General features: G+C 36.2%; 1 protein-coding gene and 1 pseudogene across 5 annotated transcripts in view; both read right to left on the reverse strand.

Annotated features, from left to right (window-relative positions):
* Window positions 1-25,274, reverse strand: part of POC5 (POC5 centriolar protein) — a 35,047-nt gene that overhangs the window by 1,050 nt on the left and 8,723 nt on the right. For 2 of the 5 annotated variants that reach the window (XM_059175273.1, XM_059175269.1), the window contains 8 exons: window positions 24,693-24,779; window positions 21,698-21,903; window positions 19,886-20,062; window positions 17,333-17,437; window positions 15,521-15,700; window positions 13,175-13,328; window positions 9,051-9,373; window positions 2,272-2,448 (listed from right to left, as the gene is read on the reverse strand). In XM_059175273.1, the coding sequence (XP_059031256.1) occupies window positions 2,272-2,448; window positions 9,051-9,373; window positions 13,175-13,328; window positions 15,521-15,700; window positions 17,333-17,437; window positions 19,886-20,062; window positions 21,698-21,903; window positions 24,693-24,747 (1,377 nt within the window). In that variant the 5' untranslated portion in view covers window positions 24,748-24,779. The remainder of the gene's footprint in view (window positions 1-2,271; window positions 2,449-9,050; window positions 9,374-13,174; window positions 13,329-15,520; window positions 15,701-17,332; window positions 17,438-19,885; window positions 20,063-21,697; window positions 21,904-24,692; window positions 24,780-25,274) is intronic. The other 3 variants (XR_009354016.1, XM_059175271.1, XM_059175272.1) reach the window with 3 other exon arrangements.
* LOC131832365 (eukaryotic translation initiation factor 3 subunit F-like) lies at window positions 13,570-14,350 on the reverse strand (annotated as a pseudogene).

Raw genomic sequence — 25,274 nt, forward strand, 5'->3', positions numbered from 1 at the left:
AATCGACTTCATTTGTCTATACAAGTATATATTACATGCATTCATATGTATAAAATGTACAAGTTTAAGGATTTCCTCTATTATACTGGATACAGCTTCTGAGTAGGCAGCAGTGGGACCTGTTATCCAATTCTCAGTCCACGTCACTGAGCAGTACATGTACATTCGTAGTACAGTCTTCCCCTTAGAAAAGTCATCCTTAAAATATCTGAAGCAAGATTATATGTACTTGATCAAAACATTCACTATGTATTTTAAAAACCCTTTACTTAAAAAACTTACTACAAAGGTCTTCATGACAGGTACTGCTTTAAGAGTTCCTCTTTAAGGAAATGGAAAAATGATTTTCTGTTTTAAGAGGTATTTTATATAAATGTTTCATTGTACATAAATAACTGGATAACCATTACAGATGGGGGAGATTCTTCCAGTTTCCATAACTAGTATGAAAATTTAGTTGCTAACCACCTAATCTGACCCCGTTAAAAGAGCTATTTCTCCTTGGGAAGGATGGGCAAGAGGAAATGTAGAAACAGATTCACCTTACCAGGGGCTGGTTTCATGATCTACAAAAATAGGGCAGAGAATCAAGTAGCACTAGGGACAAGCAATTAGCCAGCAGATGGGGCTAAAGTGTCAGAAATCCGACTACTGGTATATTAGTAATAATTTTTTTCTGGTAGTTACAGGTCTTGATTTTGGGGAGAAGATGAAAAGTAGTGCAGAGGACTGCCATAGTGTCTGTTAAAACAATCCTAATTAGGTAATCATGCAAGCCGTTTATGGCTGTCTCGTTCATAACCAATTAACTGGAGAAGTACTATACATATTGAATCAGCAAAGGACAGCTAGGGAGGTGAATCTAAGAAACAGGGGTTTTAAGTCTTTTATTTCTGTGTTTGTTTGTTTTCGTAGAATAAGAATTCCTATCATTAGTACAAAAACAAAAGGCTGCCTAAATTAAAAGTAAGCATATATGTGGTCTATGTCTTCTTTATCTTAGAAATGGATAGTCCCTCTCCCTCTCTATATACATATGTGCGGACAAAAATAGAAATGACTTCAGTTGTTCTTATTTCTGATAACTAATCTCACATACTTAAACATATATTAAGAAGTCACTTAAGGACTTTCCAAGTCTACAGTCTCTGAAGGCTGACACTCCATCCTCCATATCCCCATCTGGACTTGGTGCCTCAGTCTCCAGTTCACTGTGGTCATTCTTTACCTGAGGCTAAATTTAAACACTCCAGCTCCTCTTAATCATCTAGCAACCATCTAGTGCTAGAAAGAAAAGGATGTAAACTTATTTCACATATATTTTTGCTAATATTTTGACATATTATATAGACAGGAGTGTTGTCTAATATTGAAAATTTATAAAGGGGGCATTCTCTTAAAGTCAATTCTTGTTTGTCTTTAAGGATGTGATCTTGTAACTTTCAAAAATTAAAACTTTTTGAGGCAACTGTTGATTCATATGCAGTTTAAGAAATAATACAGAGGTATCCCATGTACCTTTCTCTAGTAATTTTTATTAAGTTAAATCTGCTTATGGTTTTACAATTTGTAAAGTGCTTTTTTTAAGTGTATCTCATTCAATTTTCACATTATCTCATTTACTCCTGAATCCAGAAAATAACTCTAGGAGCTAAGTATTCTTAACACTCCCATTTTACACAAGAGGAAATGGAAGCTCAAATATTTTACCTGATTTGTATATGATCACAAACTCAAGCTTTTTTGTTTATTTTTGCTTAAATTCCAAGTGTTTTCTTTTCTATCACGTGAATTTACTACAATCCCCTAAATTTTTTTTGAAACATGTATGCTGACAGTTATATAGAAAAAAGGGGAAGAAGACTTAAAAAAAGAGCAAAAATTAAAGACTATAAAAATAGGGAAGTGTTTCTTGTAATCAAATACCTCCTACAGAAACAGCAGGTAATAAGGAAACTGCTTTTGTCTCTCTTTTTAAATTAATGAGAAATCATTTGTCTCTTTTGGACACCAACATAGCTTTTTGTGTTGCTAATTTTTACACTGTTGACAAGAAACAACATTTCTGAATTTAATTTTTTTAAAAGAGGAAAGGTAGATTTAGAGCAGGTTTGAGAATTATAAGTATATAAAGTACCATAATAAAAGGTAGAATAAATAAGATTCATCATGAATTTTCATCTTTTCCTCAACATGTAGCTTAAGTGCTTATTGGTCTATAAACTCTCAAGAAAAAGATTTTTTGACAAAGGTCATCAAATATGTACTCACCACTGTGACTGGATGATGTTTTTCCACAACAACTGAGCTCATGGGAGGAGAAACTCCCATTATAGCTAAGCTGCTACTAACTCTGTTTTTTGAGGCAAAATCACATCTCCCTGTGATCCGGGCTGTAATTGTTCTTCCAGCCTTCTGTTGTGCAGATGTCACAATTCTGGGCACATACTAAAAAAACAAGGAAATATCCAGCTGGTAGAAAAATCCATAGCAAAATATATAGTACTTTTGCTTCTGTAACTTGTGAGGGAAATACACAGGCACTTAAAAAATAATTGTATATTAACCACCTTTAACATGGAAAAAATAAAACAATCAGACAAAAAGCAAAAAATATAGAACCAAGCATCCTAAAACGCCCCTTTAATTGGGTGTACCAACCATTTTGTAGGATTTTATAAACTTTTAATAAACTCTTCATTCTGAAATACAGATTCATAGGAAGTTGCAAAGGTAGTATAGAGAAGTACTGTATATTCCTCACCTGGTTCCCTGCAAGGATTACATCTTATATAAGTATAGTATAATTATGATGTCAAAGCCAGAAAGCTGACATGGGTAAAAATGCCTTGGTATTATAGATCCATGTCATTTTTATCACATTTGATTCCCATAACTATCACCGTAATCAAGATACAAAACTATTCTAGCACCACAGTTTCCCTCTTGTGAACTTTTAGGATCATATCCATTTCCCTTCCTCATCCACCCTTAACCCTTGGCAACCATTATTCTGTTTTATGAATACTTTTGATCCTTATGTATAATTAACTTTACGCATATGCCTCTCATTAGACATATGCTTTTGTGTTTTTTTTTTCTTATTGCTTTGTTAATATACTTTTCCTCACAAATACAGAGACCTGTTATAACTTTTTTTAAACAGATTTTTAAAATTTTTAAAAATTTATTTATTTATTTGACAAAGAGAGAGAGAGAGAGCACAAGTAGGCAGAGAGAGAGAGAGGAAGCAGGCTTGCTGCCGAGGAGAGCGCCCAATGTGGGACTCGATCCCAGGACCCTGAGATAATGACCTGAGCTGAAGGCAGAGGCTTAACCCACTGAGCCACCCACGCACCCTATGTTATAACTTTTAGTGAGAGGTTTTAATAACTGACAAACGAAGGTTTATCTTACTCAGTTATTTTCCTACTATAACAGGAAACAAAATTTTTGTAAATGAGGATTCCCCTTGAGTTTTTTCTATAGAATATTTTGCAAAAATGAGATGATCATATAAAAACGTAATGTCAGCTTATACAGCTTTTGTTACTTACTGCTGGATGATACTCCAGAAAGATTATATTTCTATCAGGAATAACATATATATTTAATTTAATTTGTGGTTCCTTATTAATTTTTCATATTTGCAGTTCATTTTCTCAACTACCCATGTTCTTTAATTACTTGCCAGGAATGGGTATTGCTCTCAAAAACATTTAATTGCTCCTGAGATAGGCACTTGTAGTATTTTCCCTATTTCATTTATCTGTTTTATTTTTCAATGCACATAAATTTTTAAAATTATAGCTAATTTTAATCATTAATTTCTTCCATAATTGAATCAAGCAGCTTTCCTTGGACAGCTGGGGTATACTCTTCTAACATTTACTTATTTGGGTTTAACTTCTTAAAACATGTGAAATTTCAGTGTGAATTATGAACCTAAATTAATTCTCCCTCTAACCATAGTTTTTCCAAAAGCATTATTAGTGATCTTTCCTCATTGTCTCATCTATCTGAGGTTTCATTCATTGAAGTTCTTTACATATCTGCATCTAGCTACAGATGGCTGCAACTGTATACTGAAAGAGGAAGACTGTGTGTTCCATGAGAAATGTCTCTGGGAAAATTAAAATGACAGAATATTGATATGTCAGGAAGACCCTGGGAAAACAGCACTCAGTGAGGTTTTGTAAATCCTTGGAGAGTTTGGATTTGAGACCTAGTTAGAGTTGCAGAGAAAACCAAGTAAAGACAAAAATGAAGGGATCAATTCCAGGAACAAAAAACTGTACTAGAAAGGAAATACAAGCATAATAATAGCTTAGCCATATTTACATAGTCATCATAAACTTTAACTTAATGCAAAGTTGGAATATTTGTATCTAAATATATAAGTGGATGGGACGCCTGGGTGGCTCAGTTGGTTGAGCAGCTGCCTTCGGCTCGGGTCATGATCCCGGCGTGCTGGGATCGAGTCCCACATCAGGCTCCTTGTTTGGCGGGGAGCCTGCTTCTCCCTCTGCCTCTGCCTGTCATTCTGTCTGCCTGTGCTCGCTCTCTCCCCCTTTCTCTCTCTGATAAATAAATAAAATCTTTAAAAAATAAATAAATAAATAAATAAATAAATAAATAAATAAGTGGAGGAGCGCCTGGGTGACTCAGTTGGTTCAGCATCCGACTCTTGATTTTGGCTCAGGTTATGATCTCAGGGTTGTGAGACTGAGCCCTATGTTGGGCTTTGTGCTGAGCGTGGAGCCTGCTTAAGATTCTCTGCTTAAGATTCTCTATCTCCTTTTCCCGCTGCCCCTCCCCCTGCTTGCACTCTCTCTCTCTCTCTCTCTCTCAAATACATACATACGTACATACAGTGGATGAGGGAGGGGAAGGGAAGGAATAAGGTGGTATGAAAAGGCCAAGTTCTTTCATCCATAATAGGAAGTCAACCAATAATGTCTGAAACTGATGCATGTGGAAATGACATGAGCATATAATTTAGGGAAAAAAAGGTAAATAGGAGAAACAACTAACAGAATTTAGGGAGAGATATTTAGACAACTGCTTCTCATATATACTTGCAGAAACTATTTGGCTATTTAAATTTTTATGGGTCTTATGAATTTAAGAAACCAAAACTCTGATCTTAAAATATTTACAAATATGTTATTGTGTACTTTTACTTTTGACCTTAGGAAAACCTTATCCTATTTCTTATTAAAGTACAAAAAAGACTTTATGAACTGCTGAAGAGTTTTAAAAGCCATATACAAATGTAAAACTGAGTGCAGGTAAAAATATTTTTATGAAAAAATTTTAAACTGAAGTACAATTAAGCTGATAACTATTGCTGCCCAGTCACATTTGAGGGGTATAAACACTCCCAACTCTAACAGGTGTTCTTACTTGGAGGATGAAAGAATGAAAGACAAACTAGGTAAATTTTGACAGGGAAACATGTGGCATGAGAAAAACTGGAGTAGCTAGGAAAATGTCCATGGGTGATAACCTTCACCCAACTAGCTGAGAATTGTTTTAAAATGCCTTTGGTAGGGGGTGCCTGGGTGGCTCAGTCAAGCACTTGCCTTTGGCTCAGGTCATGATCTCAGGGTCCTGGGATTGAGCCCCACATAGTGTCTAGTGCATAGTGTGTAGTACATAGTACTTGGGCTCCCTGCTCAGCGGGGAACCTGCTTCTCCCTCTCCCTTTGCCCCTCCCCCTGGCTCGTGCTCACTCTCTCTCTTTCTCTCTCTCAAATAAAATCTTTAAAAAAATAAAATAAAATGCCTTCAGTAAGATGAAAAATACATATTCTAGTAAAGAACAATAAGGACTAAAAAGAAACCTCTATCACTTTTTTGAAATAGTTGTCTTAATTGACTTGCATGTTTACCAAGTCTGCTTTTCGTTTTCAAATAGTTTGTTCTATAATCAGATTGCACTGCAAGTTCTGTTAGATTCTTGCTTTACTTACAAAAAGTGAAATTGGAAATTACAGAAAAAATAATCCACTTAGTGTAGCTTATTTAAAAGAGATGGCTTAATTACAATCTGTGAACCCATACTGGTTCAGCTACACTAGCAAATTAACACTCACACTCATGTTTGAACATTAAATGATGTGTAAGATATGTATATATAATTTTTAAAAATTTCCTGCTTTAACTTTTTTTTTTTAACTGACTTTTTGACTAAAATGACCACTTACTGGTCTCAGTCATGTTGAATCACATTAAATTTATCAGCTTAATTGACTTTAAAAATGCTATAAAAATGTAATTTCTAGCATTTTATGTCATATCAACAAAAGCAACAAAATCAAAAGGATTAAGAAAGAAAAGGGAAATGACATAGTTTTAAAACTCATTATTTTATCTTAATAATTGACATGGAGACAAACTTGATTATTGGTTAAGAAACAGGGTTCTAGGTGCACCTGGGTGGCTCAGTGGGTTAAGCCTCTGCCTTTGGCTCAGGTCATGATCTCAGGGTCCTGGGATCGAGCCCCGCATCGGGCTCTCTGCTGAGCGGGAGCCTGCTTCCCCCTCTCTCTCTACCTGCCTCTTTGCCTGCTTGTGATCTCTGTCTGTCAAATAAGTAAATAAAATCAGGAAAGGAAAGGGAAAGGGAAAGGGAAGGAAGAAAGAAAAACAAAAAAGAGACAGGGTTCTGTGGCCAAACTGTCAAAAGTCTAAATTCCAGTTCTGCTGGAATTACTGCTTATATCCACAGACAAGTTACCCCTCCCTCTTTCTAAACCTCAGTTTCCATTTATAAAATGAGGAAACCAATACTGGGCGCCTAATGATACCCTCTCACTTTACATTCAGATGAAGAGGAAAGTTAAGAGGGGGCCTCAGTATTACTAAAGAGTTTAAAAATCCAATTGAAACCTGTCAACTATTCCAACTGGGAGTTAGAAAAAGAATAAAGTGTCTGTCACCCATTGTCCAGTCTTGTGAAATGCAACATATTTGCTTGTATAACTGCCTAATCTATTTCTTGAAGAGTGCTTTCCATCATGAAATTCTGGCATTTTATTTAACATACCGAGGATGTCTGCAGAAATTAAAAATTTTGCAAAGGGAAGTGTTATTTTACTAGGCTGGCAATCCTCCTTTCTCCAGTTATTTGTTTCTCAGGCTCTGCAGTTTATTCTCTGTAAACAGCTCCTTTCAGCTACTGAAAATACTAAGACTGGAAAAAGTTTTAAATAGTTCATAGGAAGCCTCTGTGATTAAAATGAAAAGAAAGATAACCAGGCCTACCTCACAAATCTCTCCATTCCTAGTCCCAACAATGACAATTTCACATTAGGTAAGCTAGCCAACTAATGTCCTTATTCCTTTTTTTTGTTATTATGGTTTTTTAAAAATAAGGAGACAAATTCAGGTAAGCCTGAATCTGAGGACTGTAATTATATAAGAAAGGAAGAAAATTAGCATTATACTTAGAGTGATTTACTTCTGATTTTCCTCTCCCCCTAACCGTAAAGACTGTATTTATGTGAACAAAATTGAATGTGTATCTATTAATAGAGGAGGATGTAGTTGAAAGGGCTGTCTCCACAATATTGTGTCTTTCAGGTTTCAAAGACTTCAAAATTATCTCAAATTATTTCAAAAAGTAACAAATAGGGTGGTAAGCATACTCATTCATTTTCTTCTTGTGCATGTTCAGGTTTTACATATATGCAGATGTACAAATGGTGTAGTCATACTTGAAGGGAATTTTTGAAAAATCTATATCTGTGTATTATCTGAATATGCAACATGAATGACAAGCCAGAAATTTAAATAAACACTCACCGTATTTACTTAAATGAAATCATCTGTATAGAAGCACACTTGAAAATGTGTATTCATGAAAAATAAACACAGCTGAACATATGTCAGAGTTGAATTTCAGTGTCTTATTTCTAAGTCAAAACTCCCTCACACATTCAAATTTCTCTTAACAGCTATATTTTTTAACCTCTTTGAATCAAGAGCACATGTGATAAATAGCAGATCTCAACATATTTTTCCCCTAAAGTCAGTAGCTTCCAAAAGGCAGAAATTCATGTCAGCTGGAATACTCCACATGGGCAGTTGTCTGGCTGACTCAATGCCTTCCTTAGCTACAGAGAGCTGTCCAGGGCAATGGCAGCTTCTGATGGTCTGCCAGGAGAGCTGTGGGACATCAAACCTATTCTGCCATCTTCTTTCCTCTCAGGTAAGTGCTTGGGGTCAGGGAGGAGAGGGACACAAGCAAATCAGAATCATCTCAGGAGCTTTCTAAAACTAGACATGCCTTCGTGCCTAGGGGATACATTGTTTTTTAAAAAGCTCAGCAGAAGTGAGTCTGATAAGTTTGGATTGTATCTCTACTCCCTTCACTTTTGAGAACTGCTGTTTATAAAGAATACAGGTTTAACAAGGGGAGCCTCAGGAGTCAGGACCTTGACATGCTTTGTAACTCTTCCATATTAATTAGTTTGATTAATTCCTTCAGGCAAGTTCTCACACAAATACTCCCATTCAGCAGTTCTATGCCCTATGCACATCTCTTGAAAGAAGCTCAGTAACTAGGAAAAACTACTCCCATCTTTATTCCAACTGTGAATTACAAACACAAACCTACTCAAATCAAGATGGAGTAACAACAGAATAGTATTAATGATATAGCTACATTCAGGGAAAGGGAAAGCTGTAGTTGAATAAGTATTCAAAAGAGCCGTTAATCTTCTAAGCTCTTGAAAATACATATCCATGAGTTCCCTTCAAAATAAAGTCTGTCATCAACTCTTTCTCCATTTTTTTCCTGACTAATTCTTGAAAACTGTGAAATGAAGTTTTTAATTCTCACTACTGTAATAGAACTCTCAGCCATTATTTTCATTTAAAATTGTTTTAGCTACTTCATATATTAACTATTTCTATGGCTGGGCCTAAATACCATATAGAATTTTCCTCCATGGGAAAGTATGTCCTAACTGAAAAATCTCCCAATATACATGCAAGTTTTGAGCCCCTTTCCCCACACAGGCACATGTATTAACCATACTGACCATTTCTTCTGGTGCAGCAGCAGCTGTAGACCCGGAGCCAAGAGTTGTAGAAATCGGAAGGTGAGCAGCAGCTGTAGACCCGGAGCCAAGAGCTGTAGAAACCGGAAGGTGAGCAGAGGAAGCAGAAGTGGCCCCAGCAGAAGTGACGGAAGCAGCGGAGGTAAAAGCAGAGGCGCTGGCTGCTCCCATGGCTGCTGCTGGCGGGGACGGTGGCAATGCAACCACTGAGGGCATCTGAGGGGCCAGAGAATCTGACTGAGAAGAATGTTCTTTGCCTTGAACACCAGGGCCATACTCTTCTTTTTTATTTGTGAAGTCTATCCCTACAAATTGCAAAATAACTCCATTAACAGTCTTCCAGGTTAAGATTCCTTTTATGCCCCCAACAATGAAAATACATAATAGCTAAAATTTGGTTCTAAAGAAAATGTAGGAATCTGTCATGTATTGCATATAATGTTTAGCATTATTAACTGGTTAATGTTAGCATTAACCACTTAAGACTAAAGACCATTTCCTTCAATATATGAAAACTAATGAAGATTTGCTCTTATGTAAAAGATTTGGTGAGTGCTGTGAAGTGTGTAAACCTGGTGATTCACAGACCTGTACCCCTGGGGATAAAAATATATGTTTATAAAAAATAAAAAATTATAAAAAAAAATAAGTATGTACTCAGCTAGGATGTCAGCTGAGTAAAATGTATTCCCAAAACAGCCATTATAATAATATGGTCACACTGAGTCTAAGGATTCATTCTGAACCATTTCATACAACTGCCTGGTATTTAGATCTGTAGAATTTTTTTGATATCCCTATACCCTCTCATTTCCATCTGTTGTTCCTATCCAAACAAAATCAATATATTTTAAACTTGATTTTTCAGCAAACAATAATAAATCAGTAAATAACACTAAAAATCAGTTAACACTAAAATTTTTACTTTTAACTTTGTAAAAGAAATCAGTTCTTGCAAGTGGATTAAATAAACTCATGGATTAGGTATATTTGCACACGTAACTAATTTTAGTGGCACCCTATATAGTAACCTTCTCTCAAAAATGAACCTTACCCTTGGATTAAAGGAGCAACACTGGCTTCCAGAAGCTAAACCAAAGCGTTTCTTCATATTTTATCCCACCCCCCCCCCAGGTATTATAAGCACTGTATAAGTATTATAAGACTGTAGCTATGTAGCACCCATCACCAGGGTGAGGGTTTGGAAATTCAGTCACTGAGATGCTTCAGAATGTCTGAACAGAGGGTGTTCTATGGCCCTACATTTAAATGGTTTTTGATGTTATCCTCTTTGTATTTGAAATTTGGGCTTCTGTAAGCCCTTCTCTCTCCCTCTCTCTTTTTTTTAATCTTTTAATTTTTTATAAACATATAATATATTTTTATCCCCAGGGGTACAGGTCTGTGAATCGCCAGGTTTACACACTTCACAGCACTCACCATAGCACATACCCTCCCCAATGTCCATAACCCCACCCCCCTTCCCCCAGCAACCCTCAGTTTGTTTTGTGAGATTAAGAGTCACTTATGATTTGTCTCCCTCCCAATCCCATCTTGTTTCATTTATTTTTCTCCTACCCCCTTAACCCCCCCATGTTGCATCTCCACTTCCTCATGTCAGGGAGATCATATGATAGTTGTCTTTCTCCGTGTAATCCCTTCTCTTAGGCTATCTTTATATAAAACAGAGTAACAGTACCTCATTAACAAAGCTGAATGAGGATTATAATTCATAGATCTTTTGAAATCCTTTGATGAGAGGGACTAATTCAATATAAAGTACTGCTTTTTACTTTAAAAGCAAAACAGAGTTTTAACATGCTTTTGATAGCAAATGATTCTGATTGTGTCTTTTTAGGTGGGTGGCAGACTCAATCAGATGTGGAACAAGTACAAAAATGAGTTCTCATGATGGGATTCCCTGGAATAGAGGTAGCTGACTAACTTGCTAACGTGGGCTGATTTATGCAGTTCCCTTTTTTTCCCTTTTTTTTTTTTTCACTGTAATTTAATAACTGTTCTCCTTTTAACTGGGGTAAGTTTTTTAATCTGTAAAGCATTTTTCTACTTTCCTAAAACTGCTTTAATATTTGGCAGGTACCATTTAAAGGCCATTTTTATTGTCACATTTGCCTTCTTCATAAAACTTCTAATTTCCAATCTTTAAGATTTAGGATACTATACAGATTTGAGATTCAGGATTTAGGATTTAGATTTAAGATTTAGGATACTACTGAGACGCACTGCAGATCATAGACAGCAGAAAGTCAGGACACACAAAAAACCAAGTATTTGTTCTGCTGTGACAAGATAGATACATCATTATTAAAAACTGCTTTTTAAAAAAACTGCTGTTTTAGAGGAAAAAGGGCCAGAAGTAATTTTATCTTGTTAGAATTAAAATTTTTTTAAAGCTTTTAATGAAATGCCACAAAATTACAAATCACAGAGCAAACCTTGCATTAGTTAACACTGAACTTTTGCTTTTGGTAGCTTTACCAACACTACTGCTAGTGTGTCTTACTTTCCTGTCATTTTTAACCCCCATTGTGATGACAGCCATTCAGAACAATTAAGATCCCAGGACTTGGCATTAACTGCAGATAAAAGGAGATTTAAAAGCAACAGGGGCAAAACAAATCACGTTGTATAATTATCAGAATACTTTTTCTCCAAATCCAGTTCTGGATATTTGCCTGTAGGAGACAAAGCTGTATCTGAATTAAAAAATTTAAGATAGTAAAGTTATTAAGGTGGTAGAACACTCTGTCCTAATCAATTCATAATCTTCTTATGTAGGTTATGAGAAACAGGTCTCTTATAATTGAATGTAGTAAGTATAATTTGTCACTTGTGAAATCTAGGATCTGTTAGAAGTAGATAATTAAATTCTTCAATTTAATACATATAACTTGCTAATAATTACAACTGGTGGTGGTGAGTTTGTTTTCACTGTTGACATTCAATTAAAAGACCATCTATTGAAGAAATCAAGTACTCCTTTGGGTATTAGCAAGATAAACTATTCTGCCCTGAGATTCTAGGATTTCTCACTGCTTCAGAAAAAAATTATTGGCCTTAACTTGCTAGTATCCACACCACATGCAATTTAAATAATAAATGTTTGAAGATGTTTTAAAATAAAGGTATGACAACCACAGAAAAGTTATGCACTGGATTGGAATGTTAATGATGTTCAAAATGAAACTGTGTCATTGATAAACTGTGAATCTCAAATATGATTTAATATGAGGATATATCACAAAAAATGTTCACATATTTACATAAAACAGGTTGATGTGAATTAAGATAGTGATAATTTTATCATTGCTATCATCTTACATGTCAAAGTATGTTTTATCTTTTAAAGAGCTTCCAATTATATTTCACTGCATTTCCAAAAGAACCCTCTGTGAAGCAGGTGGGGAAGATTTATATTATCTTCTTTGCTCAGAGCAGAATACTAAAACTCACCAAGGAAAATAGGCCTCGGTGCAAATTAGTGGCAAAGACTCTAGTCATGTGCTATTCTAAGCCCTGCTGGAGAAACACCCACATAAACCACACAGATCCCAGCTAATACAGGGACTTCTCTTTTCTTGAAATAAAATTATTTTACCTGACTGTTGTAGATAGGCCTATATTTATATTTGTTGAAAATTAGTTTTAGTTGGGGTCTTTCTTAAACTGAAAATAAGAATTTTTAAAATGGGAAACCATGACTAGATAAATATTTAATAAACAAAATGGTCCAAGGAATTTGGCTACTTAAAAAAATAAAAATTTTGTACTTGAAGGCATTGCAGTTATTAGTTAAAAGAGCCTTATAATACTGTTTTGTATTCAAAACATCATTTTAACACTGAGCCAAAACACTTAAGAGTTGACAGTTTACTTGATCAGATCTAAGATACCATAAATAACCAAAACTGAGCGAATCTTCAAGGCAGATTTAAAACTGGGTATGACACTACCAAGTTAAAAATACCAGACCTGGACAAGACATAGTCATTGCAGAAAATCAGTACTATAGACCACATCAATCACTGAAATCTCCTCAAATCCTTTCTGAAAGTAGGCAGAGAACTTTATACAAAATAACTGACCTGTATCACCTCTGTTTTGAAATATAGTCATGGCTTCGAGATTTAATGCACACACACCCCTCATGAAAGCTTTCTTCATGGAATCTTCAAAGTGCTCTTTTTCTTGCTGCATTCTTTGAATCTCAGCTTTTGCATTTTCCAAAGCTCCAGATAACTAAATAAGGGGAATTTTTGAAAAGAATAAAAAGATTGAGACTCAAGGAAGGATATTAACTAGTCAAAACACAGACTTACACTGTGAATTTATTTTTTTTACAAAAAGCGGGCTATTTTTATTTACAGTCACAAGGAGTTGACTGACTCAGTGTGACTCAAACCTCAAGGAAACCATTCTACTTCACTCTATTCTGAGTCCTAGGGTGGCCTAGACTGGCCAGAGTGCTGCCTGGGCCCATTCACAGGTTTATAAGTTTCTCAGTGAGAGCAATCTGTGACTCTCTGAGATTGGCCAAGTGGCTGTTGAACATGGTCTCAAAGTCACTGGGAATTATCTTGGGTACTTGGTGACCCAGACTCCTCAAGAAATGGACCGTGGTATTGTCAGCTGACACCCTTCCAGACAGCACATCCTCTGTGTACTGCAATACTATCAGGGCATCCCAGATGTGAACCCATGCCCCTCAGGCTTGCTGCAGATTGCTTGAGAGTCTGAACATCTGGTTGGGGCTCAAATAGGTCTTCATGATCAGGTCGACTCTAATGTGTTCAGTGTCACAGTATGCCTACTTTCACTGTCAGAGGTGAGAACATTACCCTTATGGTACTCCCAGGGACACCCATTAAAGTGCTGACCTAGGCCTTGCTGCTCAGAGAGGCTGGTGCCCACAGTGAGGTGAATAGGGATGGGGACTTCCCTGCCATAGTACTTAACAGCACAGGGTGCTCTGTAATGTCACGGCCTGCTGGGTACCAGCCCAGGATGAGCTCATTTGGAGAGACTTTCTTGTGTAATTCATACACGTTCTTAGTGAATTTCATGCCAACAACTACTTCATCTTTTGATTCACTGGGAGGTACTGAAAAGAAGCTGTTAGTGACTTTCGTTGAATGCTTGTCAACAATTCTCAACAGGGTCCCGAAAACTCAGGCCGTGCTTCTACTGCACTGTCACTCTTCACAATGGAGGCCAAAATGACTTGGCGTGGCTGGACCACGTGGCTGCAGTGGGGAGACGGGAAGAGGGCTGGGGGCTGCACAACAGCCACAGCCAGAGCTGAGCCAGTGCTGGTGCTGAAGCCAGGGGTGGGCTGGGGTTGGGGCTGGGGCTGGAGTGGTGGCAGGAGTCCTTGCTGGCACTGTTTAGTGTGGCCGTCTTGTCAAGCTCTGAAGTTATTCTTATGTAAAATACTAAAAACACTTCTCCTCTTCCACCACGTATCTCAATTTATTTTAAAAGGTGCATTTTTACCTCTTACTGTCTCTATCAATAAACCATTTTCATTCCTAACCATAAAATCAAGTTTCAAACAAGGGGAATTTCATGCTGGTCCCACCAAAGGTTGTTGATATGTTTTAATTATATCAAATAGATATGTCATTTCTGACCATAAAACTTTTATGCAGACTATTAAGCAAAATACATTAAAGCCACAGACGGACTCTCATCTCTTCAGAAAAAAAATACCTAAGTGCACTATTAACAGAATTTTTCTATCATTCTTTCTTTTTAATTAAACATTATCTATAGAATTTACAGGGCAAAGTGACAATAGGTACAATCCCACAGGCCAAATATCAAGGGACTGAATTTTTCTTTTTCAAGTCATCTTGAATTGCAGCAAATTATTTATATAATGAATATTATTTTTAACGTTAAGAACTTTGTCCTATAATGATGAAAAAAGGGTTTTCTTTTAATATTTGATTTCAAGAGGCCCTCTGCATTCTTCACCGTGGTTTTAATTTAATTTTGGGTCTCAAATATTTTCCCTTGGAAACAATGTTTATTTTGTTAATAAAAGTCAGTGGGAAAATGACTTCAATTTATATGCAACTACTTATCAGAACATAATTTACTTACATTAACATAAGGATAAACATTTTTGTTTTGGGTCTTTATTTTTGGCTCAATAAAGGCCAAGTAAAGAAGCATAAGAAAGCATGCTTTCTTAGAAATGTAAGGGTCTACAGGTGATTTCCAAGGGAAGTGTACATTCAAGAGAGCCAACTAAAGTTTGGAGGTCAGAGTTAAGTTAGTCTTAACTAGTGTTCTCTGCCAGGAAGTCTCATTTGAATCTACACAGCAGTAAATGGAACTGGAGAAATGGGTTACTCTGCCTAACTATAAACAGTATTTTATCTTTTTAATTTTTATTAAAAGAAATTGAAAGTATAAAAAAAGTTTACCACAGCAACTCTGGCTTCATAATCATTGGAAATCTGGACACAAACTTCTTCTGCTCTTGCTTGACAAGCTCGTTCTACCACATCTTTCCACTGTTTCTGTACTATGGATCTCCAGCCTTTCCAGACTTTCTTCAGTAAAGTTCTCTGGAAGTACTGGTCAGCTAGTTTACCTTCATAGGCCTAAATGAAAGTAATATACAACCTCAAAAACACAGTAACTGGTAAATATATTGGCAGTGATATTAAAATACATAATGTAACCCTGAGGTAAGCAGTGTATATATGTTATCATCTAATCCTGTATAATCATATTATTCTCATTTGCAGACAGAACAGGCTTAGAGAGAGGTTAAGTAACCTGCCCAGGTCACACAAATAGAAAGGGAAAAGCCAGCCCCACCTCATTTCAGAACCTAAGCTCTTATCCTTATATCACTGCTGTATGCCACCCATCAAATTAGGAGGAAAAAAAAACAAAAACAAAAACAAAAGAAAGGAAACGAGTAACTTGACATTGGCATTATGAGTCTGTATCACCTTTCAGCTGAAAGCAGGTCTAGGCGAAGGACAGAGTGGCTGCAAGGCCGAGAAGGTGGGGCCTATGGCTTTAGGTGCCATTAGTACTCTTCCACCTGGTGGCCACCGCCATAAGCAATGCTAATTTAATTCAGACACTTTGCCATCAAATAGAGTGCCAAATAGATCCAGACAGAAGTATATGCCAGTCTTCTTTTATCAGTGGATTTAAATTCTTTTGAAGTAGTTCCAATTTCAATTTTCTTAAATTTGAAAAGCTATTCAAAAACTGATGGTAGCCTCAAGTATTTCAACTAACATTTAAACATAATATATTCTCATCATTTCATTTGATAAATAACTTTTAAAATATGCCATTCTCATTTAAATAGCTCTTTTCAATATGTGTAGGTTACCAGGATTAATAAAAAACAATGAAAGCATAAGAAAGTATCCTTTAAAGAGAAATCCTATTCCATGATAGTAGTAGCCTTTTCCTTAAGTATTAATTTCTTAGAAGTAAATGCACAGAGATCATTCCATGGCTCACATGAACATCAAATAAAACACGCACACACACACACACACATACATCCATCCCCTATACTCTTGAGTCTCTATACTGTCTTCCTGTGGGATATACATATATTCTCATACTTTTCCACTTCTGATACTGTCAGAAGTATCAGAACTTACTATTCTTGGTTTATATTTACTCTGCTATCCTGATTCAGCTCTTATTAAAATAAAGATGTTCAAGTTTAAATTATAAACAAACTAAAGAATTTTTAAGAAGCTATATAGACAAGGTTTCTTTGATTCTCATCTCTAAGGCAAGTCTACACAATAAACACTCACACAATTTTATAATATATTGATACAGTACTGCCTCTTTATGAAGAAGATATATTCAGGCATTTCTGAAGGAGAAACAATATAATAAGCATATGATATGTTAAAGATTATAAATTCTTTCTCCTCATAATCACATCTGACATTAAATTTGTTAAAGGGGCTCCATGACAAGGGCATCTATTAGTCAGGTAAGATCCTTACTAACTTACTACAAAGTGGGAAATAAAAGATCAATTGACCTATAAAATATAAGAGGTGTTTTCCCCAAACTACACTAAAATTCTTTGAAATAAGAGCAACATTAAATTATAAAATTCATTTTGATTTATTAAAAAATAAATCTTTCATTAGCTTTAACAATAACTCTAAAATGTGATCCTAAACCCTTTTGAGTTTCAGAAGTCTAATATCTGTCAGTTATCATTTTGTTTTTATACTTACATCCTGTCTGCATTTAACATGGCCAATTCGCCAGTGGAAGAATGTTCTCATCAACTCTATCCTTTCCTTTTGCTTGCCTATGGCATGAGATAAGCTAGAAATCACCTGTAAATAGCAATTAACTCAATTATTGTGTTGTTACAATAATAGTAATTTGTAAAGTGATTTTCTCATGTATCAAAAAATGCTCAAGAGAATACTTATGCATCACTTGTATAGTCATCCAGTTAACCTCTTTATTATCTGTAAAAAGGCCAAAAACCTTGACCACATGAATGTACTACATATCAATGAATGAAAAGGAACAAAAGAAAAGAAAAATCTTCATTATGTGTATCTTGGCAATCATAAAAAAAAGTTTAGATATATAAAAATTAATATAGTCATTGACATTTAATTCAAGAAAGACAACTACATATTTGAATATATTGCTACATATACACAAAGTCCCTGTTCACTAGACTTGAGGGCAGCGACCAGGGTTTTAAACATCTTTCTGGTCCCTAAATACTTTTGGTACTTTGGATTAGAAGTTGCTAAGGATTTTCTAGATTCAACAAACTCAAAAAAGCAAACAACAGTTATACTATAATGTTCTTCTTCAGTTTTTCCTGTTCTTTTTTCTTTTTTTACATCTATGAAGACTTTTAAATTTTATTTATTTTTTTATTTTTTAAAAAGATTTTATTTATTTATTTGACAGAGAGAGATCACAAGTAGGCAGAGAAGCAGGCAGAGAGAGAGGAAGGGAAGCAGGCTCCCTGCTGAGCAGAGAGCATGATGCGGGACTCGATCCCAGGAACCTGAGATCATGACCTGAGCCAAAGGCAGCAGCTTAACCCACTGAGCCACTCAGGTGCCCAACTTTTAAATTTTAAAACAATATTCTCTCTTACAAAGAACTGAGAAGCCAAAATATATTTTTTAAATTGGCCACATTCAAGCAAGATTTAGTAAATTGGGCATATTTACTGAAAGACATTTATTCTGGTTGTTCTTTAGATAATTTTCAAAAGTGGAAAAGGGTATACATGCTAAGACATTAGTAATATTCCATTTCTTGAGCTCTATAGTGGCGCATAGCTGTTTATCTTATTCATTTTCAAACTGGACCCATGTACACTCTTTTGTGTGGGATACTTTGAAATTGAAAAATATATATTTAAAATATTTTGGGGTGCCTCGGTGGGTCAGTTAAGTGTCTGCCTTCCTCAGGTCATGATCTCAGGGTCCTAGGATTGAGTCCTGTGGCAGGGAGCCTCCTTCTCCCTCTGCCCCTCCTGCTTGCTCATGCACTCTCTCTCAAATAAATAAATAAAATCTTTAAACTCAAATATTTTAAAACCTTAGGACAGAGTTTTGAGGGCAATAGAGAAAATGACTGATGTTAGTATCTGATGCTTCAAAAAGTAAATTAAATAAAATGTTTGATTTTATATAATACCCTGAACGCCAAAATAAATATATATTTTTAAAAATATATAATCTTTATCTAGTTCATTAAAACAGTAAATGCTGCATCTGCAGACAAATAGCTGAGGCATTGTCTCTGAAAACCACCGTGGCAGGGGAGGGGCGGGAAAAACAGTGGATATATTGCCCATTCTGCTGTTGAAGGTGCTGTCGTGAGGTACAAAATTAGTGAAGACCTGAACCTCACTCTTTTGTTCTTAAGAGGCTAGAAGAAAGTGAAGTACAAAGTATTCTCTGTGTGGGGCGTCTGGGTGGCTCAGTCTATTAAGCATCTGACTCTTGATCTCGGGGTGGTAACATTGAGCTCAGTGTTGGGCTCCTCTCTGGGCGTGGAAGCTGCCTGAGATTCTCTTTTTCTCTCTCCCTCTCCCTCTGCCTCACCCACCCTTTGGGCACTTGTGCTCCCTCTTTAAAAAAAAAAAAAAAAAAAAAGTGCTCTCTGTGTCTATAATAATAGGAAAAATTTTTATCAATGAATAAAGACATATCACAAATAAATTGTGATATACTTAAAATGGCCCCTAGAAACATAGTTTAACATGGGGGTAATGCTGGTTCCATGATAATCTCTTAATAACAGTTAGGAAGAAAAAGACTGGGGAAAACAATTAAGTGTCCCAATATTTAGCATGCACTTTTAAAACTTTAAGCACACTCATGGTGGTGACAAAGATTAAATGACATAACCCTGGCATGTTTAATAGGATGAATATATCTTATTTCTATGCATCTGGGTTTTTTTTCTTTTTTGTTTTAAAAAGATTTTATTTATTTGACAGACAGAGATCACAACTAGGCAGAGAGGCAGGCAGAGAGAGAGGAAGCAGGCTCCCCGTCAAGCAAAGAGCCAGATGTGGGGCTCTATCCCAGGACCCTGGGATCATGACCTGAGCTGAAGGCAGAGGCTTTAACCCACTGAGCCACCCAGGCGCCCCTCTGTGCATCTGTTTTTGTTTTTTCCAGCTTCTGAAACAATCTTCCCTTTGTATCTCATATGACCTAAATAATCTGTTCCTGGCATTTATTACCTAGCAAGATCTTTATTGCATCTCACTTAAAAAGAAATGTAAAAGTGAAGACCTCATCTTTTCTCCCGATGGAAACTTCATAGGCTTTTTGCAGCTCCTTCAAGCTGTTGATCTGGTTGCACAGTTGTTTTAAGTGTGCTGCATGTTTTTCTTTCTCTTTTTTCATTTCCATTCGGTGCCAGTCAATAAAATTAAGTCTCCATTTGCTTAGTTCAGATATGATGTTTGTCTGAAAAATAAATACACCAGCAATTAAGCAGTTTGTTTAACATTACTTCTTAAAATTACACTGAAATTAAGAAACATTAAAGATAATCAGAACAAGCAATCAACATAAGAGCTATTTATAAAAATCCCTAATGAAAATGTCTTCAACAGCCATGACTGTTGTTCTCAGTTCACATTCGCCATACTAGGGAAATGAATTTTTTTCCTATTTTAAGTTATTTTGTATGAAACCTTGTTGTTCTTTAAAAAAAAAACAAACTTCAGGTCTCCTTCACTAGTAAACAGATACTTTGTTTATTCAAGGACTTCAATGTCCATATTAAGATGGCTCAGGGAAAGCAGAAATGTAGGCGTATGGCTGAGGCTCAGCCATAGGACTGGGAAATTACTTAGATAGAAGTGGATAGTGGAAACCATGGGACTGATGCTTTCTTCCTTGAAATCATTTATCACAAAGGACATTGTACAACAAACTGCTGAATCTGACCCCTTTTCACTCTACTGACTGGCATAAGTAAAAATACCCAAAAATTATGTTATCAAAGAAACTAGGTAACAATATGATTATCTGAACCTAGAACAAATTAAATGACTGGGAGTGGCTACTCCACTGAACTCACACCATGATTAGAAGGATGAAACCTGTTCCACAGGGGAAAAATGGTAACAACTATAATGAAAGATTATTTCTAAAATTTATAGTTTTAAGTAGTAGAGAAATGTAAATGCCATAGAACTCTCATGACCATAATTTCACTGTGAATGTGAAATCAGTTGTCTCAAACTATGTTTCAGAAAAACTGTCATTTTCTGCATTATATAGTAAATAGCAGAAAAAAAAAAGAAAAGCCATTTCTGTAATACTTTGTTTTATTTAGAGGCCAATAATATCACTAAAATAATCAGATTTTGTAGTCTTAGCAGTTACACACCGTGGTTGCTCAAAGCAGCTATAAAATGAATACACGTTGCTAAAATTGGATCTTGTGTTTCCTACAAAAGGAGACATTTCCCTTCTTCACAGCTATGATATGGTCAGGCTTCACTAGGTGTCTGTGTCACACATAGGCTGAGTCCTTAAAAACATCTGAGAAATCCAGTGGAAACCCATAGTAGCTCTTTCTACTGAAAAGTATGCTATTCAAAATGTGGGTCCTGGACTCGCAGAATCACCTGGGAGCTTGTCAGAAACGCATATTCTCAGGGCCCTGGTCAAGACCTGCTGAACAAGCTGCTGCTGCTTAACACAATGAGCCGTATGGATAATAAAGACTGAGAAATACAGATTTAAAACACTGGACTGATCGGGGCGCCTGGGTGGCTCAGTGGGTTAAGCTGCTGCCTTCGGCTCAGGTCATGATCTCAGGGTCCTGGGATGGAGTCCCGCATCGGGCTCTCTGCTCAGCAGGGAGCCTGCTTCCTCCTCTCTCTTTGCCTACTTGTGATCTCTCTCTGTCAAATAAATAAATAAGATCTTTAAAAAAAAAAAAAACACTGGACTGATCTTCTCAGGAACTCTTTAGTTTTTAATTCTTTTCACAAAATCTTTCGATTCAAAGAAAACAGTGAGTAGTGGGATCACAAGCAGAACTGTTATCCTACATATTAAACAACTGTAACTGAACAAGTGTAATACCTTAAGCCCTGAACTCCAAAGATCCAGTACATTTTCCATCTTCTGAAGGTTTTCATCTGAAATAAGAAAATCGCTCACAACGATTTCATGGACGTCTGCATGACTAGAAATAGACGCTGGTGAGGAAGAGTCACCTAAGAGGTTAGAGCTGAAAAAATCCATGACAGGGTGTGAGGGTTTCCTTGGTGACGACACTGGCGATGACCCTGGAGAAGAAGGAAAGGTATTGTGGTCAGGCTGGAGGATGGATAACCCAAATGTAAGGAGTTCTAATGGAGGGTGACATGTCAATTACTCACCGAGGTGGAGTAAAATGCAGAGAAATGACCTCTCAGTGTACTTACTTTTAAATTGCACTTAGGCTGAAATTAATACTGTAATTTTAATCCTGTCACTGATTGAGGACTGACAAGCATGAGATGCCTCCTACCCTCCCTCCCCAAAATGACCTCTGTCCCAATCAAGGATGCTTCATATATCCAGTTCCAGTGTGAACTGAAGGTATTATCATCTGCATCATCATATCAACATTTACTAAATGCTTACTATCTTCCTGTAATAAAAGTGTTGTAAAGATGTGCTCTCCTAATACATGCTGGTCTGAGAGATAGGCATTATTATCTCCACTTCACTGATGAGGAAACAGGTTCAGAAAGGGTTAAGCAACTACCCAAGGTCCCAGTGGTTGTATACAGGTCATTACTACTTTATGTAAAACACTGGTATGTGTTTTAACACGACTAAAATTCAACTCTCTAAGTAGAAAGAGACTAGTACATACTAGTACAGATAATAAGATAATCAGTTGTAAGGCACACTGTTGGCCTTCAACATATGGGTGAAAATATGTACATATATATGCATACATATAGGTCTATATATGTATATATGGATATCCATAAGGATATTAAGGATATATCCATATATCCATAAGGATATCCATATATACAATACATACACATAATTCCCACCCTCTGCCCCTATACATGGTGGAAGCGGGGGGATAGAGGGATGGGTGAAAGAGCCAGAAGAACTGGCATCTCCTTTTAAAAAGCAAAAAATAGAAAAGGTTACTCTTTTATCACATGTGCATGCTGGAATTAGAGACTATTTATCATCATTTCTCACATACTTCAGTTTTGTTATGAGGGTCCTAACAACCAAGATTAAAAGCCCTCCCTATCTTCCTTAGTGAATGAGATGAGTCAAACAAAGATAAGGCTAGTACAGAACTTGTTACTTAAAAGTAAATCAAGAATTCTTTGTGAAAGGGAAAGTCATTCCCTATTATATATTTTTACATAAGCAATTTATCAACAAATGGTTTATGCTAGTCAAATATGAGATACTACCTACCTATTCTGAAGAATAATCCCAAAGAATAAAAGCAGAGTGACAAAGTATGTGAATGTTTTCTTTCACTAGATTTCACCAAGATCAGGACTTGTGGGAAATGTAAGAGGCTCTGCTTTTTATTTTTTATTTTATTTTTTTACCTTTTAAAAAAGATATTTATTTATTTATTTATTTGACAGAGAGAGAGAGAGCACGAATAGGCAAAAAGGCAGGCAGAGGGAGAGGGGAAGCAGAATCGCCACTGAGCAGAGAGCTCAATGCGGGGCTTGATCCCAGAACCTGAGCCGAAAGCACAGACTTAACCCAATGAGCCACCCAGGTGCCTCTTTATTTTTTATTTTTAAACATATATTCACTTTTAAAAAATAGAATCACATAAATGAAGAACTTGAAATGTCCCCCAGGGATTACACTGCCCAAGCCTTTTATTTACAAGTGAGAAAACTAAAGGGTAAAGATACTTCTTATGCGATGGCTTAAATGGCCCATACATTATATAACATTGAGTCACAGGGCAAGGAAAATGTTCTATTTTAATTATTTTAAAACATTCTGTGTCAAAGGAAAAGTTTCAGTCTGGGGCTAGTCTCCTTTTATAACCGCTGTAACACTTGCTCCTCTCTCCTTTCAACAAAGAAAAGCAGACTTCAGGCTGAATACAACACATTCACCAGCGGTATTCAATCAAAACTTAATAATTGTGTTTTAGTTTCATTTATTTTTACCACTTTTTTTTTCAAAGATTTTTATTTATTTATTTGACAGACAGAGATCACAAGTAGGCAGAGGGCAGGCAGAGAGAGAGAGAGGAGGAAGCAGGCTCCCTGCTTGAGCAGATAACCCAATGCGGGGCTCGATCCCAGGACTCTGAGATCATGACCTGAGCCGAAGGCAGAGGCTTCAACCCACTGAGCCACCCAGGTGCCCCACCACTGTTTTCTTTTATAAAAAGGGCATATTAAGAGTTTTATAATCAGGGACACCTGGGTGGCTCAGTTGGTTGGACGACTGCCTTCTGCTCAGGTCATGATCCCGGAGTCCTGGGATCGAGTCCCGCATCGGGCTCCCAGCTGCATGGGGAGTCTGCTTCTCCCTCTGACCTTCTCCTCGCTCATGCTCTCTCTCACTGTCTCTCTCTCTCAAATAAATAAATAAAATATTTAAAAAAAAAAAAAAAAAAAAAAAAGAGTTTTATAATCAGCAATGGCACATACAAATTTTCCTTTAAATGAATTTAAGCAAAAAATGAATATATCTGAAGAAAAAACACATGAAGATAGGACAAAAATCATATACAAATGCCTGAATGTTGGGAAATAACGCACTGGTTCATGAAAACATTTAAATGGGCCAAACTCTCTGACATCCCAATAATTCTTCTAAAGGATTTGCCCTCTAACCTAGCAATTTTAAGAAAGGATGCCACACACTGTAACAGATTAACCTGTCTTAATTGTAGTATTTTGGAATTTTATGAAATTATTTTAAACAGTTATTAGTTAATAAATTAGCAACAGCAACATTTAAAAATCCTGCCAATAAGTAATATGCTGAAATTATTCCCCTTACTACACAAATGTTTTTCACCAAACCACACAATGTCATATATTAATAAAAAGAAGCTAAGGAAAAGTCATACCATCTGTCTTTGAATGACTTGAAATATTTAAGTCACATCCTTTTCCAACTTCCATCCTTGTTTCTCTTACAACAGGGCTATTTCCTGCTGAAAAGAAAATTAAAAAATTTTTTTTTATTAAACCAAACAACTCTCATATTAAATGCCTAAATGCACATCCCTAATTTAAGAAGGTAACAGTATCTAAGATTTTAGAACAAGCAAAATACAACATGCTGGGGAATGAGGAACACTAAGTCAAAGAATAAGAAGAAAGAAAAAAATCTGAGACTAGAAAACATCTTATTGTACTATCAGGAAGCTCAACTTTACCCACCAAATGCAGATGAAAGATAATTCAGCCTACTATAGCATTCAATTCATACTAAGAGACTAAGTGGATAAATGGCATTAGAACTTGGAAAAAGCTGTGCTATATTATAACACAGGTATTTCCAGGTGCCTGCTGCTCTTCACTAGTTGTAATCAAACAAAAATGACAGCGGTTCCCCCAGAACAGAGACTACCTCACTTCCACCTTAGGAACCCTCACTCAATATATGGTGAAAAGAAAACAGGAAAACTTCACAAGGATGGCTGTGT

Source organism: Mustela lutreola, chromosome 5 (genome assembly GCF_030435805.1).
Source record: "Mustela lutreola isolate mMusLut2 chromosome 5, mMusLut2.pri, whole genome shotgun sequence".
NCBI classification, from domain to species: domain Eukaryota; kingdom Metazoa; phylum Chordata; class Mammalia; order Carnivora; family Mustelidae; genus Mustela; species Mustela lutreola.